Here is a 15,186-nt window from a genome sequence, read left to right on the forward strand (position 1 = left end):
TGTAATATTTTGTGTCTATAGACCTTCAAATAGTGAGGCTGATTTTTTTTTTTATTGTGCTCTCTCAACATAGGGGTCAAAAGGATTCAGGAGGAAAACAAATCAAATTGTATTTGTATAGCCACTCTTCAATACATTATACAAAAACCACATATCAATACATTGTCCTTTTCAGAGACTACCTTAACCATGACTCATTAATGAGACACCATTTGTTCTTCACCAGTCAATAACAGACTATTGTAGAGTTTATTTTTTACAATAAAAAAAAAATGTTTATTTAACTGTATTCTGTATATTTTCTTACATTTTTGGGGGATAACATTTTACTTTTGACATGATAAAAACACAGTTAGTCTCAACCTTTATTTTTTATTTTTTTTAAGTCAGCCGGAAGTGAGATTCCGACGTCATCCCTTCTCAATCAAAAAAGGTTCCGAAAGCTACGTGGCTGTCTTCAGCTCCCCCTTTCTTTGACATACTGTTCGAGTGTTCAAGGTTAGTAACGTTTTTTTTGTAACATATATTTAATTTGCAATCATTTGACCATCGGCGTGTAGTCTTTCCCGATGGTTTATATGTGTTTACTAGCCAAGCACCATCAACTCGTACTGTCTAGCACAAGCTAGTACTTACAGTACTGTACTACTGTAGTAACTTATTAGCCAGCTTAACAACTGGCTAAACAGCCACAGTTAGCTTGTTGTGGAAATGCAAAGCTTGGGAATCAACTCATGTAAGCTAATGCTTAGCGTGACATAGACTAGTTTGAGAACTTGGATAGCAATTCATAGCTATCTAGCTAACTGGCATGTTAAGACAACGTCAGCTCAGCAGTCTATCTGATCTGCCCCTTGTACTTTCTATGCAGCCAGAGCACCATGGACCAGGTTATGCAGTTTGTCGAGCCCAGTCGGCAGTTTGTAAAAGACTCGATAAGACTCGTCAAAAGATGCACAAAACCTGACAGAAAAGGTAAGTCTCACTCTCGCACTCAAACACACATCCGACTGATCGATATTTTCAATTTTTGCCTAAAATTGTGTTCTTCTGACGTTTCAGAGTTCCAAAAGATTGCTATGGCAACAGCCATTGGATTCGCCATCATGGGCTTCATTGGCTTCTTTGTGAAACTCATCCACATCCCCATCAACAACATTATTGTGTAAGTACTGCATCTGTGACCCATGGAACATTTCCCTGTGTGTGTGTTTCGTTTGTTTGTTGATAGACAAGCCTTAGCTCCTGCCATAACCCACATTTTCTGCACCTACAAACCTATTCTGTATACCTGCCAGTCAGTTAAGGCCTACCCCTTTTCCACCAAGGCAGTTTGAGGGCCGAATCAGAAACCGTGCCCAATCTCGTACCAGTTGCGTTTCGACAGCAAAAGAACCGGTGCTGAACCGAAATTGGTGACCGATCGAAAACTGTGACCAGGGGGCACTCTTCTAATGGCTTTCCATAGGAAATGTTTGAGCCCTAACCCTAACATTGGTTGACCAGTAAGTATAACAAGCCATTAGGAGAGCGCCTGTAGGCTGTTGTTATTGAAGTGCTTAACGTTGGTGCTAGCGTTGCTGGGAGAGTATACGTCTGCACATTACGACAGGGCTCTATAGCCCGTGGAAAAGCAAACCGGTCCGTAGAAAGTTTGAAAGTTGAACCAACTGCGAACCTCCACCAGCGACACAACAGAACTAGGTTTGCGTTAGAGGAAAGGCAGTGACAGAGACACGATTCAGCAGAATAGGTGAGAGACAGCTGACTGCATGATTGACAACCCCCACTGACACGCTACAATGTGGTTTTCGTCATACAATCAGATCTGAATCGTGAGAGGTCGATCCAATCATTAGAGATTTACTTTTTTGCTTGTTGACGAGAATTCTCCTGTCACAGAGACCACACTGAGATTGTCCTGCACCAGTCCACAGTGGATATCATGTAGTAAATGTATCGATTTAACTACAGCTCAATACACTTTAAACATCCGGAAATTCCAGAAAATGTTTTATTCATGTACCAGATCGTTTTTTTAAATCCAGAAGCGACATACAAAGAGCATCTAATAAGCATGTGTAATTGAGTAGAAATGTGTTCATTTAGCAGACACTTTTAGCCAAAGAGGGGTGATTTGAACCTGCAACCTCTAGATCAAATATCCCACCACTGAGCCACAAGGTTCATTTCTAGATTTAGATAATTTGGGAAATTAATCGACACGTGTGTGTGTGTGTGTGTGTGTAGTTGATGGTCACAGTCGTCTGAGGGGCACAGATGGAGGACAGTCATTTGGTATTTGAACGCCGGTGCTCCAACAGCTTAGCTGTCTAGTGAGAAAAGGAACCACAGCTGGCATTTCTGACGTGTTCTTTTCGCAGCCTTGAACACACACACACACACAACAGCTTTGTGGTAACACAGGCATTTATTGAGCGCATTTCCGGGTAGAAAACATTCAAGTCATTTCCATTTTCCATTTGATTTGCAATTGTGTTCCTAAGCGCAATCATGTGAAGTCTGCGGTTAAATGATCCCTATAGGGCGACAAAAATAAAAACAAATCTATACGTGGTTTAATTAGGATGGCTTAGTGTGCACAGTGACAATGATTGGCTCGCTCGGGTCGATAAAGCAGATCTTCGGCGGGAGTGAATACTCTGTTTGGCTTCGTCTCTAGTTTTAAAAGACATTCATACTTTATAGAATAGTCGTTAGTCTGACACATACTGATTTGGTTAGTTAGTTCGTTTCTACCTGGCAACACTGACATGTTCTCTCTCGCTTTTTCTCCCAGGGGTGGCTGAACGTGCAGAGGGGGTGACAGGACTACAATACCCAGACACCCGGTGCGGTGGGACAGTAGTGGGGTTGGAATGGATGAATGTGTGAGGGATGATTTTTTGAATTCTGCGCACAAAGTTTGTACTATGACTGTTGTTAATAAATTGATTGAAAATAGAAGACAATCCGTGTTCATTAAGAGACTCTGGTGAAGGCACAGGATGGGCCTGGTTCCAAACCAGATACTTCCAGCTCTTCTAAATATGACTATCAATACTGATTTAAACAGCCTTCTAACAGCTGTTGGGCTGCGATTACGTTTCTGGTTTGGAACAAGGTATTTAGTATAGATAAACACTCGGATGCATCTCAAGTGTAGGAGTGACTCGTCTTGCCAGTCACTTATCACTGTGGTTTGAGGCAACAACTACACAGTATCTGAAACCCCCCGTAAGAGGAATCCGCTCCTGACTATTTGGATGTCCCCGATTAGTTTGTCATTCACTCTTGACAGCGTCGCTATCCTGGCGAATGCCCATGCTCCAGAGCAGAGGCTGGTCCGTCGTCACGGTGACGGGCTTCCTGGCGTCTCCGGGAGCAACAGGTTCGTAGGTGTTGGAGGTACTGACGAGTATCCCGAACTGCAACACCTGATCCTCTATTAGAAAAAAAGAACACAAATTCCCGATAATTAATACTGTCGTAAGGGTGTCTGAACTCAGGTTCTTGTACTGGAGTGGTCAGAAGCCCAGTAGAGGGACTGAGGGCTGGTCAGAGATGTTCCTGTAGGTCCATGGACCCCCTCATGGACCCCCTGGGAGCCTCTACTCTACTTGGAGGAGGTCCTTTTTATTCTGCTTGAGCAACCAGCCACGACCTGGACTAACCACTAATCTGGGGCCTGAGGAGTTCACACACATACACACATATTCTCTCTCTCACACACACACACACACACACACACACACACACACACACACACACACACACACTCGCACACTTTCTACTTCTCACATACACACACACACACACGCACACACAGAATAGCGTCATGCTTGACCACCAGGCAGCAAGTAACCAAGGAGACAAACAAGGTGACAGCCCAACCTGCCAGTCCTTCAGGAGTGGAAACTCAGAACACCACGTCTGATTGTGGATCTGGTAAAAGCCCAAAGCACACAAACATGATCACCACAACCCTAACTTTACCCATGCCCATACCAGGAGTTGATGGATGTTTGTAAGTACAGTACGCAGACATAGCAACAGTGCTGTCAAACCTTGTCGGTGCTACTGCAACATCCATGACTAGGATGCATCAAATGGCGTAGTGGAGTTATTGACTGGGTTATACTCTTGTATAATTTGCATGCTTTGTGCTTGTGTCATGTGACTGACTGGTACTGAAAGGAAGTCTCGCGCGGGGATTTGATCGGTATCGTCACACGTGAAGCCCTCACAGGAGGGAACACAGTCGTCCTCGATGGTCCTGATGTTCTGTTCTGCTGCATCAGCTCAGCGTTTCAGAATTGCTTCATTTGAATGGCCCTCAGGAGAGAAAAAGACCAAAAACGTCCAATAAAAAATGTACAGTTAGGTCCATAAATATTTGGACATTGACACAATTTTCATCATTTTGGCTCTGTATACCACCACAATGGATTTGAAATGAAACAATCAAGATGTGCTTTTAGTGCAGACTTTCAGCTTTAATTTCAGGGTATTTACATCCAAATCAGGTGAACGGTGTAGGAATTACAATACATTTTATATGTGGCCCCCCCCTTTTTAAGGGACCAAAAGTAATTGGACAATTGGCTGCTCAGCTGTTCCATGGCCAGGTGTATGTTATTCCCTCATGGGAGTTCGTTATTTCATTGACAAGGAGCAGATAAAAGGTCTAGAGTTCATTTCAAGAATGGTATTTGTGTTTGGAATCTGTTGCTGTCAACTCTCAATATGAAGTCCAAAGAGCTGTCACCATCAGTGAAGCAAGCCATCGTTAGGCTGAAAAATCAAAACAAACCTATCAGAGAGATAGCAAAAACATTAGGTGTGGCCAAATCAACTGTTTGGTACATTCTTAAAAAGAAAGAACGCACTGGTGAGCTCAGCAACACCAAAAGACCCAGAAGACCACGGAAAACAACTGTGGTGGATGACAGAAGAATTCTTTCCCTGGTGAAGAAAAACCCCTTCACAACAGTTGGCCAGATCAAGAACACTCTCCAGGAGGTAGGCGTATCTGTGTCAAAGTCAAAAATTAAGAGAAGACTTCACCAGAGTAAATACAGAGGGTTCACCACAAGATGTAAACCATTGGTGAGTCTCAAAAACAGGAAGACCAGATTAGAGTTTGCCAAAAAACATCTAAAAGACCCTGTACAGTTCTGGAACAACATCCTATGGACAGATGAGACCAAGATCAACTTGTACCTGAATGATGGGAAGAGAAGAGTATGGAGAAGTGAAGGAACTGCTCATGATCCAAAGCATACCACCTCATCATTGAAGCATGGTGGAGGTAGTGTTATGGCGTGGGCATGTATGGCTGCCAATGGAACTGGTTCCCTTGTATTTATCGATGATGTGACTGCTGACAAAAGCAGTAGGATGAATTCTGAAGTGTTTCTGGCAATATTATCTGCTCAGATTCAGCCAAATGCTTCAGAACTCATAGGACGGCGCTTCACAGTGCAGATGGACAATGACCCGAAGCATACTGCGAAAGCAACCAAAGAGTTTTTTAAGGCAAAGAAGTGGAATGTTCTGCAATGGCCAAGTCAATCACCTGACCTAAATCCAATTGAGCATGCATTTCACTTGCTAAAGACAAAACTGAAGGGAAAATGCCCCAAGAACAAGCAGGAACTGAAGACAGTTGCAGTAGAGGCCTGGCAGAGCATCACCAGGGACGAAACCCAGCGTCTGGTGATGTCTATGGGTTCCAGACTTCAGGCTGTCATTGACTGCAAAGGATTTGCAACCAAGTATTAAAAGTGACAATTAGATTTATGATTATGTTAGTTTGTCCAATAATTTTTGGTCCCTTAAAAAGGGGGGGGCCACATATACACTGCACTTAAAGCACATCTTGATTGTTTCATTTCAAATCCATTGTGGTGGTATACAGAGCCGAAATGATGAAAATTGTGTCAATGTCCAAATATTTATGGACCTAACTGTATATGTGGTTGGGGTGTGTTTTTTTTTTTTAAGTATATATATAAATATATCACAAAAATAGTCCATCGCTTCCCCCTGGGCAGAGGAAAACAAACAAGAAGGAACAAAGAAAGACGTGAAAACGAAGCGAATCAATTGTCCACCGGCGGCCCGGGCGGACATCAAAGAGGGACAGAAACGCCGTTCTGCTTCAAAGTGACGTGAACAACCATGATATTACCCCGGGGAGAAGCTGGCAGCTCAGCCAGCCGGCAGGTAATGCAGCGAAGAGGACTGACACCGGGGGTATTGTAGGGAGAACAAGGTCAACCACAGGAACAGTGTCCTCCGACACCTCTCTGCTAGACCTGTGTTGACTGCACACTGGCCTCGTGGGGGGGGGGGGGGGGGGGGGGATCACGGAGCACACAACACACACACACCACACGCCACACTCCTGGTCCCCTGGCCTGGTAAGTGTGGATATATACTCAATTATACGCTATCCAACATTCAACACTATTAAACTATTACCCATGCTTAACAGATTATCACCCTCTATTTTAATCTTCTTTTTTTTTTTTTTTAAGTCTGCTCTCAAGACTCATTTATCCTCTTTGGCTTTTAATGTTTCTTAGCATTGTGTACTGTTTTATCTGTGATTTATCGACTTACATCTATATTGTTTAGGCTTTTTCTGCAACCTCCTGTATAGCACCTGTAATGATAGACTCTACACTGTTATACACACTGCAGTGACAGTACATGAAGCAGCAGTAGCTCTTCACATAGTTGTCATGACAGCCATGTACTGTCCTGATACATACATATCTTTACAGCGAGTGAACAGGTGCTGAAGCTGTGAGGAAAAAAACAAGACTGTAGTCTTAAAAGCAGCCACTAGGGGCAGTAGTGCATCATGGTAAGGAGGAGTGGAGATCAACATGATGGAGAGGATGCTACAGAGATACTACTTAGGCTTACACACACACACACACACACACACACACACACACACACACACACACACACACACACACACACACACACACACACACACACACACACACACACACATTTCCCCCAAACACAGAAGCACACACACAAACATAAACAGGGGAATCACACATTAGTGCGTCATTGTGTCAGCAGTGCTACCCACCTACTCACATGCACGCACATCCAAACACACACACCGACACAAAGGGACTCCGAGGCTGGAGAAGGCTCCATTAGTAATACCCTGCTCCGCCTTGATAGCGATCGATGTCTGGGCCGGGCCTGCGCTGGGAGACGAAACAAGCGCTGCTCCTCCAGTGATAACAATGAAGATGTTTGCTGGCTGTAATTGGGTTTTTCAGCCAGGTGGCCCGAGGGCCAGCCCACTTTAAGTAGCACATATTTACAGAACAAATGACCCTGGAGAGGAAGCTGATGGGGGGGCAGGGGACTCCCTTTACAGCCACGGGACAACAGCCTGGATTCAGTCCAGTCACTAGCTACCGTCTATCCAACCACTTCTCCTCTCCCTACCCCCTTCCCTGTCCTCTACCCTGCCACCTACCCTGTCTCCTGCTCTAGCCCTGTGCATCCCTAGCCCCTTTCCTATCCCCTTCCCTGTCTCCTCCCCTATCCTGACACGATAACGACACCCACATTGTTTCTGAAAAGATCCGAGATTTGCAACTCGAATCTCTCAGAGCCGCCGCCCGAAAATGTCGCGTCACTGTTGCGAAAGACGCCGGGTGCGGCGCATTTCCTCCAGACGGCCACAGACGCTCTTTCCTCATTGGGAACCGTTGGAAAAAAACATGCTATATGAACATTCAGCCTTATTAGTTGTGTGGTCATCTCGGACTAGCAAGTAGGGCAGGCCCCCACAGGTCTGAATGCTGCTGTCCAGTAGGAAACCGAGGGGGAGAGATAAGGGAAGGACCCAAGGACAGAAATGGAACGCGGCCCGGCGATTCCGATGGGAGAGATGTCCTCGCCCTTCCTGTCGCTCCCCTCTGTTTGAACCGGTTTTATCGGGCGCTCAGATAGCGTTAGCGTCTGCCGGGCGTTGATAGCGCTTCCTATTAAATGTTTATGGATGCAGCGCTAGGCTAGGCTAGGCTAGGCTAGGAGACTGAGGTCATAGAAGAATGGCTGGCCTGACCTCTATCTTCCAAGGCGTCCTCTTCTGTTTATGTCAGGAGTCATTTTAACGAGCACAAACATGATTATGCGTGCGTGTGGGTGCGCGTGTGTGTGTGCGTGTGCCTGCTGTAAACACATTCAGATCCATAGAAATTGAAAGGGTGTGTGATTTTGTTAGTGGGATGAACTGAGGTGAGGGTCGGGATATGCTCATCAATAAATCAATAAGTGTGTGTGTGCATGTGTGTGAGGTCATTAGTGTGTATCTGAGAGAGTTTATGTATGTATGGTCGTGTCGTGTCCCAGAGGTTCAGAAGTGGTTCATCTCGTCTCCCCGAAAATAAAAACCAAACCACGCTACTCGCCTCGACGCCACCTCAGAGAACACACTCTACTACTCATTTCCTTCAACTCCCCCAGACCTTGAGTGAGAGGAAGAGAGAGAGAGGAGTTATGAGATGGAGCCAAGAGGACGAGGGAGGGAGGGAGGGCGAAAGAGCGAGGAGAAGAGAGAAAGGGAGACGAGGAAGAGACTGAATAGGTTATATGGGGGGGTATAAGGTAAAGAGAGAGAGAGAGATAGAAGAAGAGCTTCAGTAAACAGTGCCAAGGTGAAGAGTGCGAAACACGCCGTTACGACAACACGGTCCTTGACACACTCCACCCAAACACTTAGCGCAGAAGGTGTCACGCGTTAGGTGCGGCTGAAGATAAGGAAAAATAGATGTATTCTGCTGTGTGTGTGTGTTTGAGCGAGAGAAATAATGTGTGGATGAAGGTGGAAGAGCGAGCGCGAGCAAAAATTTATTGGGTATGCTGCATGAGTGTTTGTGAGAAAGAGAGAGAGATAAAGAGAGAGAGAACGAGCTGGAAAGAGAGTGTTGGGTAGAGACGAGCACGGAGCCATTTCTCAAGGCTGTGCAAAAAAACAAATATGCGAGAGCGATAGAGGGGACAGAAACAGAAGGAGAGAGAATGAAAGAGAGACCGAGGTGAGGCACAGAGAAGGCGTGAGGAGGGCGAGAGAGGAGGGACAAAAGGAGAGTTGGAGAGAGTGAGACAGAGAGAGACACAGAGAGAGAGCGAGAAAGCGATGGCCTGTTGGCCTCAGGCGGTTTGTTTAAGGACACTGGTAAGACTTGTTGACCAGGACAGAACAGTGTGATGGATTAAACCACTTTATTACACAGGAAAGAGAAAGAGTGAGACGGAAGAGAAGAAGAGAGGAACAAAAGCACAAAAAACAAACACATGCATGCACACACACACACATAATATGTTTACGTATAAATCTGGTTCATACACACACACACAAGCGCCCACACGCAGACGCCTCCACAGCCAAAGTTTTAGCATTTCTTGGGGGTGGTGATATTTCATACGAGAATGCTCCTATTAACTAAGGGCACCTACCAAGTTTCTAATCTCGAGCAAAGTTTACTTTTAATTAAGACTTCAGAATCATTTCCTTTTCCAAGATTCCCTCCAGACTTCTCAGCTGTGTGTGTGTGTGTGTGTGTGTGTGTTAGGGAGCAGGGGAAAGAGTGTACGTGTGTCCCTCTGTCAGGTTTTGCACCTGCTGACTGTGTGTGTGTGTGTGATTGAGTGTGTGTGTGAGAGACGGTGTGTGGGTTGGAGTGTGTGTGTGTGTCCCATCTGCTGGGTCATTTGAAGGTCCTGTGTCAGTTGGACGCCATTTCAGAGAGTAGGTCTTCATTGTCTTTCCCCTGTGTCTGGCACAGCATGGGCAGGTGTGTGTGTGGAATGTGTGTATATTCCATGTGAACCTTAGTCTCATTCTAGGGTCTGTAGTGTGTGTGTGTGTGTGTGTGTGTGTGTGTGTGTGTGTGTGTGTGTGTGTGTGTGTGTGTGAGAGAGAGAGAGAGAGAGAGAGAGAGAGAGAGAGAGAGAGAGAGAGAGAGAGAGAGAGAGAGAGAGAGAGAGAGAGAGAGAGAGAGAGAGAGAGAGAGAGAGAGAGAGAGAGAGAGAGAGAGAGAGAGAGAGAGAGAGAGAGAGAGAGAGAGAGTGGTGGTTAGAAGAGGAATTGTAATGGAACTGGCACTTATCAAACTTGTATGCTATTTTAGCCAGAGAAAGCTTGTTAAGCATTGCTTTTCAGAAGACACACACACACTGTCGCTTTCACACACACACAACATGATGCATTGTTTAGACCCAGGTCCTGGTTCTGAGACAGACATGGCTGGAGATGAGAGTTATTCAAACATCAGAGTAAGGAAGGTTTCACAATGTGGATCCAGTTAAGCTGAGAGTAGCATGACTCAGCATGTTACACACAAACCCCCAAACACACAACACACACACACACAAGCATCCCCACAACTCCAAGCACACAAGGACACAAATATACACACACACACACAAAAGCCCACAAATACACACAACTACACTCCCAAGACACACCGGCACACACACACCTCCAAGCACACACATACACACACGCGCACAGACACACGCATACACAAATAAACACACACCCAAGTACACTCCCACAACTACACACCCACACACCTTTCATGCAGCCCTATAACTCTCATTGTCTGGAGCAGGTTGAAGGCTTTTTAATATTGAGCTGTCAGATCAGACAGCAATGAATCACAAAGATCTGACTCCAGAGAGAACAAACACACACACACACTGTCCCAGAACAATCATTTCCTGTCTAATTTAGCTCTTTTTAACTGGCTTCGCTCCTCGCTTACCTGATTCAGCAAATGTGATGCATTTTTCAAACAAAGTTATTCTAAACTGTAAGCGCTTCAGACAGGATGACTGTGCTGCCAAGACTGACCTCTAAACCCTTAATGGATAGACTGCATTGTGTTTGGGTCAATAAAGTTATGGTCTGTACAAAAAGGGGCCAAAGACGCATACAAATAGTGTTTGTATGTGCATGTAGGAAGTACAACAAAGATCAAGGATCTGAAGAGCTCTAAGAGTTCGAACAGTATTTCAGTTTCACAGCATGTTTGTATTTACTTGGCACAATGCAAAGGAACCCCTTTTTCAGCCACCAGACACGGGGAACAATAATAATTCCACAGCAAAAAATGACTGCAACATATCAGTCGAACGCTTTTCCTCAGCATGTCTCTACCTTGTGCTCTTCCCTCTCTTTTCCTGTCTCCCTCTCTTACCGTGCCCTTGATTTCCTCTTTCTCTCTCTCCCTCCCTCTCTTTCTCTCCCTCTGTCTCTCTCTCTTCTCCTCCTGCTCCTCCTCCTCCTCTCTCTCCCTCTCTTTTACTTTCCACCCGACCTCCTTCATCTCTTTTAAACATTTGCAGTTTTTCTGTAAACTCACTCACACAGAATGCTCCACCAGCGTGTGTGTGTCTGCTTTTATGAACACATAATGACCTCCCTGAAACTCCTTGGGGTTCCCGGTTATCAGAGTGGAAGAATACAAATGGTGAACACACACACACACACCCACCCACACACACACACACACACACACACACACACACACACACACACACACACACACACACACACACACACACACACACACACACACACACACACACACACACACACACACACACACACACACACACACACAACATAATACCAATGATTAACACTTCTCATTTCTTCTACAGTACGTTTTCTCCAGATCAGTGTGTACGTGTGTGTGTGTGTGCGTGTGCGAGTGAGCGTCATTATCCTTCAAGAATGCAGGTCATATTGCTCCATCTCAAAATTATAATCAGAGTAAACAAAGACAGCGACTGGAAGACTCTCCAGCCCCCAACTGCTCCCAAAGACACACACGCACACACACACACGCACACACACACACGCGCACACACACACACGCACACACACACAGTCACATACACACTGCTCAACTGGTTCAAGAGTGCCGCGGCGACAAATTGCCTTTAATGATTCACTTCAATCAATGTAGGGTAGTCAGTGCTGGATGAGTGTGTGTGTGTGTGTGTGGGGGGGGATGGGGTAGTGGGTGGCTTCCGTACATCAACACCCTGTTTGACACTGAATCCTTCCGGTTTACCCACAAACACGCACGACACACACACACACACACACAAATGGCACACACCTTTTCCTGGGCCTCGAGCTACCCCCCCCCCCCACACACACACACACACACACACACACGGTGTGATGTAGGACAGAGCAACAGTGAAGGATGTGAGTGAGGATCTCCTCCAGTCTGCTGAGAGCAGGAAGCATGAGTCAGCACTTCCTTTCAGGTTCTCCTGAGCAAGAAATAACTTACACACATACACACACGCATACACACACATATTTACACCCATATTTACACACGCACAATACTGTCTAATCAAATTCAGCGAGTGTTTGTGAGGCCTGGACTCCAGGCCTTCATCTTAATAAGCATGTTATTGGGCTGATAGATCCATCTCTGCCAGCCTCTTATGTGTCCTCCTCCGAGACTAACTTTGGAGTTGCACACAAGTTTAAATGCCACATCTCTCTCTATCTCTCTCTCCCTTTCTGAACCACAGCTCACAACAACCGTCTCTCTCTCTCTCTCTCTCTCTCTCTCTCTCTCTCTCTCTCTCTCTCTCTCTCTCTCTCTCTCTCTCTCTCTCTCTCTCTCTCTCTCTCTCTCTCTCTCTCTCTCTCTCTCTCTCTCTCTCTCTCCTCTCTCTCTCTCTCTCTCTCTCTCTCTCTCTCTCTCTCTCTCCTCTTTACATGAATAAAAACCCTAGTGGGTTCGTGGGGTACGCCCCAAAACATTGGGGCGTAAAATAATAAGAAGCGATGACAGTTGCGGCGTTCCGTGGACGACCTCGGACCTTGTGGTACGGACTCAGGAGTTCACCGAGGGCCAAGAAGAAAGGGATTAAGATGAAAACAAAAGAAATGGGAACAGAGGACGGGGAAAGACGGAAGCGTCAGTCGGAAGAAAAGGAGGGTCAGAGAGAAGGGAAAAGAGGAGGGGCGAAGAGGAGGGGAGGAGGGGCGAAGAGGAGGGGGAGGAGGGACGAAGAGGGAGAGAAGGAGGAGGGAGAGGGGGAGGAGGGAGAGAGGAGGTTCATAGGGCTGTGACGGCGACGGTGACAGCAACTTTTCCGCACCATCATCTTCCTCCAAGGATGCGTGTTGGCATCCATCCTTCTTCCTCCTTCCTCTTTCTCAGCTTGGTTCCCCTGCTTTCCTCCCCTCATCCCTCTCTCCAGGTCACATGTGTCTCGGTATTCCCCATAGCTTTATTAAATGTCACCCAGGGGGACAGAACACTAGCAGCTTATACACATGCAAACATGTCACTGGATCATCTGCCTGTGTGTATGTGTGTGTGTGTGTGCATGCCACAGTCATTCATTTCCTCCAGCAACAGATGACCTTCCATCCAGAAATAAGGATGCCTTTCTCCAGACCTACCCGTCTGTTACATGTTGTAATTGGGCGTTTGTGTGTGTGTGATATCAAACTGAATTAGGACTCTTTCATGATTGTGCTAAATAGTAGCAGTGCCAGAGGCTTCTGTCTGACATCTCAAAACCATTCATCACACTTAAACACACACACGCACACCACACACACACATCTCACATAATCAAGTTCCTCTGCTTGTCTCCTAGCACGATCAACCGTGAAAGAGTTACTCTGTCTCTTATAGGACTACACTCAGCTACTGTCTCCAATAGGACTGCACTCAGCTTAGCCCTGCTTCACAATGCCATCAAGCTAATTACATCCTAACATGTCCAGATCACATCCTAACATGTCCAGATCACATCCTAACATGTCCTAATCACATGCCTAACATGTCCAGATCACATCCTACATGTCCAGATGATCACATCCTAACATGTCCAGATCACATCCTAACATGTCCATCATATCATACAACATATCATCTAAAGTAACTGATGGTGCTCAATGTTTGAATAAAACCATGGCCTTCAGTTTCAGAGGCCCATGGCACAAGCTCTTTTACATCCTGCCATTAAGCGTGTGTGTTACGATTGTCATGCAAACAAACAAAAAAGTGTTGTCCTTTTTTAAAGTGTCACTTAAAACAGGACTGTTAGTCCCTGGCATCTGACTAACAAAAAATACGCACGCACACAGACACACACACACACACCCACACACACACACACACACTCTTCATCCATTATTTACAACACAGGCTGTTTAAACTAAAATGATCATCAGCGTGACCATCTAAAGAGTCTCAAAGAGTCTCTCTTGTCAACAGAGACTGTAGTTACTGATGAAGAAAGTGTTTTGTCCGTCTCTTCATAAACGGAGTGACTAAGTTAAGTTGAGTTCTGGATTTTAATAAGTATTTATCAATCTGCAGATTGGGAGAGAAAACCAGTCTTCTGACCATAAATGACAACACAACACCAAGCTTAGGTCTCAACCAGGTCTCTCTCCGCTCCGAAAGCCGGAGGACCATCTTTTATAGGGCACAAGAATGTAAACATAGATTGTGACAGTCAGGCAGTAATGACGTTTCAACAGTCTCAGAGAAAGAGATTCACAGCTCCCAACACATGACAACTCTTAGACTAGAGAGTTCATAGTTGGAGCTCTCCTTGTAGTCATGACAAGGAACGTTTAGCCAGTACTTTCTCCTGACCCCGAACATCTATTAACCCTGACACATAGACACAATATACTCTTATTAATAGCAAGCTTACATGAGAACGTACTAACTAGTATCCAATGACTAGTTCTATAAAGTAGTGAATAATGTAAGCACACAGGAAATCCCAATTTCTTCCACATTACTTTCCCGTGAATCACACGCACACACGAAAACGCGCACACACACACAAAAAACAAGACAAACTTTGGACACTGGCACCAACCTATGAGTGGCTGCATCAACTGAGTGAGCTCTATTCCATCTCCCAATCTTTCCTTTCAATCCCCGAGGGAAATCAGTTCCTCTCAACTCTTTTAATTATGCGTGTGATTAATTATGCTTGTAATTCGGAGTGCTTAATCCGGGGAAGGCTGTCCTTTAGCAGTCTGTCTCATTAGCATACAGGTGGAGACCCGCCCTGGGCCAGATGAGGAAGCGCCACACTGTGGCTAATCCCACCACTCATAAACAGAGA

General features: G+C 45.5%; 2 protein-coding genes across 5 annotated transcripts in view; one reads left to right on the forward strand and one right to left on the reverse strand.

Annotated features, from left to right (window-relative positions):
• Positions 1-359: 359 nt before the first annotated feature.
• LOC134034636 (protein transport protein Sec61 subunit gamma) lies at positions 360-2,972 on the forward strand. The gene is made up of 4 exons (XM_062479097.1): positions 360-498; positions 872-975; positions 1,063-1,165; positions 2,801-2,972. Exons 2-4 carry the CDS (start codon positions 882-884, stop codon positions 2,808-2,810), a joined length of 207 nt encoding a protein of 68 aa, XP_062335081.1. The 5' UTR covers positions 360-498; positions 872-881; the 3' UTR covers positions 2,811-2,972.
• The window catches only part of tpk1 (thiamin pyrophosphokinase 1), a 39,325-nt gene continuing 26,551 nt past the window's right edge, over positions 2,413-15,186 (reverse strand). For all 4 annotated transcript variants that reach the window (XM_062479093.1, XM_062479096.1, XM_062479095.1 and 1 more), the window contains one exon: positions 2,413-3,445. In XM_062479093.1, coding sequence (XP_062335077.1) covers positions 3,353-3,445 — 93 coding nt within the window. In that variant the 3' untranslated portion in view covers positions 2,413-3,352. The remainder of the gene's footprint in view (positions 3,446-15,186) is intronic.

The sequence above is a fragment of the Osmerus eperlanus genome, chromosome 15, assembly GCF_963692335.1.
Source record: "Osmerus eperlanus chromosome 15, fOsmEpe2.1, whole genome shotgun sequence".
Taxonomy (NCBI): Eukaryota; Metazoa; Chordata; class Actinopteri; order Osmeriformes; family Osmeridae; genus Osmerus; species Osmerus eperlanus.

What these genes read in the sequence shown, in the direction of transcription:
- LOC134034636 (XM_062479097.1), top strand. Translation starts at nt 882, where the DNA reads ATGGACCAGGTTATGCAGTTTGTCGAGCCCAGTCGGCAGTTTGTAAAA. An exon ending in CACAAAACCTGACAGAAAAG is followed by an intron (nt 976 to 1,062) that starts GTAAGTCTCACT and finishes CTGACGTTTCAG; the next exon opens with AGTTCCAAAAGATTGCTATG.